General features: G+C 36.7%; 1 protein-coding gene across 1 annotated transcript; it reads right to left on the reverse strand.

The window, feature by feature from the left end:
* Nucleotides 1–428: 428 nt before the first annotated feature.
* Nucleotides 429–1,469, reverse strand: ING1 (inhibitor of growth family member 1). Its single transcript, XM_082489198.1, has one exon. The coding sequence runs from the start codon at nucleotides 1,397–1,399 to the stop codon at nucleotides 767–769; it is 633 nt and encodes a 210-aa protein (XP_082345324.1). The 5' UTR covers nucleotides 1,400–1,469; the 3' UTR covers nucleotides 429–766.
* Between the last annotated feature and the right edge of the window lie 1,674 nt (nucleotides 1,470–3,143).

Here is a 3,143-nt window from a genome sequence, read left to right on the forward strand (position 1 = left end):
TTAAGGATTGCTACATTACTATCTGTGACGGTATAAAGCTTCATTTATGTTAAGTCTCATTACTAAACCACTTCCTGGTTAAATATAAAACATATTCAATCATTTTAAAATGGCCCTTGTGGTACTTGGCCAGCATATAAAATATTTGTTGTGTAAAATTTAACCATTAACTTTTTTTTTTTTTTAAAAATAATCCTCTAAGCCTATTTAAACATTTGCTATTGAACTGTTATACTGACACTTTGTAGCAGGAACCAAATTTTGCCCTCCTTTTGTTCGCTCTTGCACTGCTTATCATGGAAACAAGTTACATTTGTAATGTATTGCAACTTTATTTGGATACAACCAGATGGCTAAACTATTTAACAATTTTGCTCAAAAGGTAAATAACATTCTTTAATAAAGAAAACGAAATTACATTTCAGAGATATTGTCATCAAAATTTTAATGGGTAGAGTGCTACCAGCACTGGAAAAAAACCAAAACAAACGTATTAATTTATCTTTTAAGACCCACCCAAATATTCAGTTTAAACTCTTATAACTTTACTTTTGGAATACATTGGTCCACAGACCACAGTCTTGTTACAGTTTACCAAATGAAAAACAAAATTGCTTATTGCCGTCCCTATAACAGGAATGGTTCAGTTTTAAACCTCCTTTAAAAATATACATTTTACAATCCTTTCACCTCAACAAAGGTGACACTAACAATAAATACACTGGTTTGGTGGTTTTATTTTCCTTCGCTACGAAAAGTCTACAAACTACCTGTTGTAGGCCCTTTCTTTTTTAGACTTCTCCAAGGCCTTGTCCATAGTTTTCTCGTTTTCTCCTCTACATTTGGGGCAGTACCATTTGCCCTTTGGTTTATGATTGAGTCCCACGCAGGAAAAGTGAAACCACTCGATGGGGCACTCATCGTTATCGCATCCTATCATTTCTCCATAGGAGACTTGGTTGCACAAGCAATATGTTGGCTCGTTGGGGTCAATAGGAAGGTCTGGGGGAGAAGCTTCCCTCTCTGCTTTAGCCTTGGATCGTTTCTTCTTCTTGGATGTTTTTGCTTTCTTCTCCTTTGGCGTTCCTGAGGTGATGTCATCATGATCGTGATTATTTGAAGCATTTTCTCGATTCTCATTATTCCTTTGCCGCCTCGATCTCTTATTGTTGGGCTTTTCAGCCTGTGTGATTGTCTCATTCTTTGACTTATCTTGGCTGGCTTTCCCGCTGTTTCCAGTGGTATCATTAGTCTCTTGACAAGTCTCAAACAGTTCCACGTGGCTGTCCACTTGCCTCGTTCTGTTCTCAACAAGCTCCACCATCTGACTGACAATTTGGATCTTCTCATCCCCCAGTTCCTGACTCCGAATCAAGGCTCTCTGTATGCAGTGTAACATTCTTCTCTTCTGCACGGCATCTGTCTCTCGTTTAAATTTTTCATAGTAATCATCGAGGTCCTTCAGAATCTCTGCAAGGAAGAAATAAAAACTATTAAATATTTTCGACAGGGAGAATGCAAAACAAAGCCTTCCCACATTGTTCTTTCCGTGCAGCAACACCTTTCTGTAACACACAAAGCTGATCAAAGACAGATTCCCTGAAGCTGGTATGACAAGTGGCTCATGACTCCAGTGGATTATGTCTGTTCTAGTTGGTCCCGCAGGAACAGAATGCAAATGATGATTTAAAAAAAAAAAAAAAAAGGACTAAATACAATTTTATGCATGTTGGCAATTTGTTCCTTTACACTTCCCAGTGATTAAAAAGAACTAACTAAACAAATACACACACACACCATCAAAAGTTCCAAAATTAACTGTAAAATTAGAGGGGAAATTAAGACTGTTTTCCTGGACATTTTCTGTATAAAAACATTAACATTTTTAGTGAATGACTGAGAGTGGGAGAGAAAGAAAGCACAAACCAGTGTGGAAATCAGATGCTGAGTTGTTTAATAATCACTATCATACTTGACAGCTGATGCAGAAGTACTCCAAGTACAGGCGGCTGGACCCTAAGCTATGGGCGGTTTCATCCAATACTGCCGAGTTACTTTTGCTGAAAATGTGAGGTCACTTAAATCCCTAGGACTACAGAATTAGGATTACAATATCCAAGATGTCTAGATTATTTTCTCCCTATATTTTCTGTAAAATACCTGTTGCTTACTTTTTAAAACACAGAAATACAATCTTCATTAAATATTTACTGGAAAGAAGGAGGTAAAAAGGTTAGAAGGTAACATTAAGATGATATGCAACAACTGGAGCAGCTAGAGCTTCCGATTTAAAAAACTAACGCTGAAAATGTGTTAGATCTTGAATTGCACCTCAAGGATTCTTACAACAGTTTATAAGAACAATCACTGCACGGATGTGTTTAAAGTTTCAAGAATAGTTCTAGAAACCTGTTTTTAAGCAGACATTTTTGAGTCTCACTACGATACTCAAATCAACTCAAACATACAGGACGCACAGCATTTCCATACTAAGTCCTGAATAACGTGCAGAATGTTTTGCCTGCATCCCCTTTCTTCTCTGATTTTTTCCTTTCTCACAGGTTAGAACATTCAGCCTTAGAGATATAAAAGCTAACCTCAATTCACCTATCAGAAACCAGGATCGTGTATACATGCAAATGGCATTACCAAAACTGGCCCTGAATTTCACAAGTATTAACTTATTTTTTTAAAACTTTTTTTTTTTTTTTCAATAAGAGAATGTGGTAACAGCAATTTACATATGCAACTAATAGTTACCCTGTGATTTAGGTTTTATCTTGCCTGGGTAGATTTTTTGAACGCATGCATTCCAAATTTCTCGTGAAGACGTGGAAAGTTTATGCAAGTTTTACTTCAGTTTTTAGAGCTGCAGGCTATGCTTCTCACTTCAGTTAAACACGACCCATCAGCAGGTACTGCAATATAACCTATCTGACCAAAATTAGTATTTCAATGTGTTATTAACTAGCTTAAGCAAATGCCTTTTTTCAAACTAAAAACAAAACAAAACCAAACCACCAAGAAAACCCACCATAAAAAAAAACCAAAACACCCAGCCCCCAAAAAACACCCCTACCACCACCACCAAAAAAACCCCACCCAAATATAAAGATTAAGCATTTAGGAAGACTAACAATCTG

Source organism: Vanellus vanellus, assembly GCF_965231255.1.
Source record: "Vanellus vanellus genome assembly, chromosome: 1".
NCBI lineage: Eukaryota > Metazoa > Chordata > Aves > Charadriiformes > Charadriidae > Vanellus > Vanellus vanellus.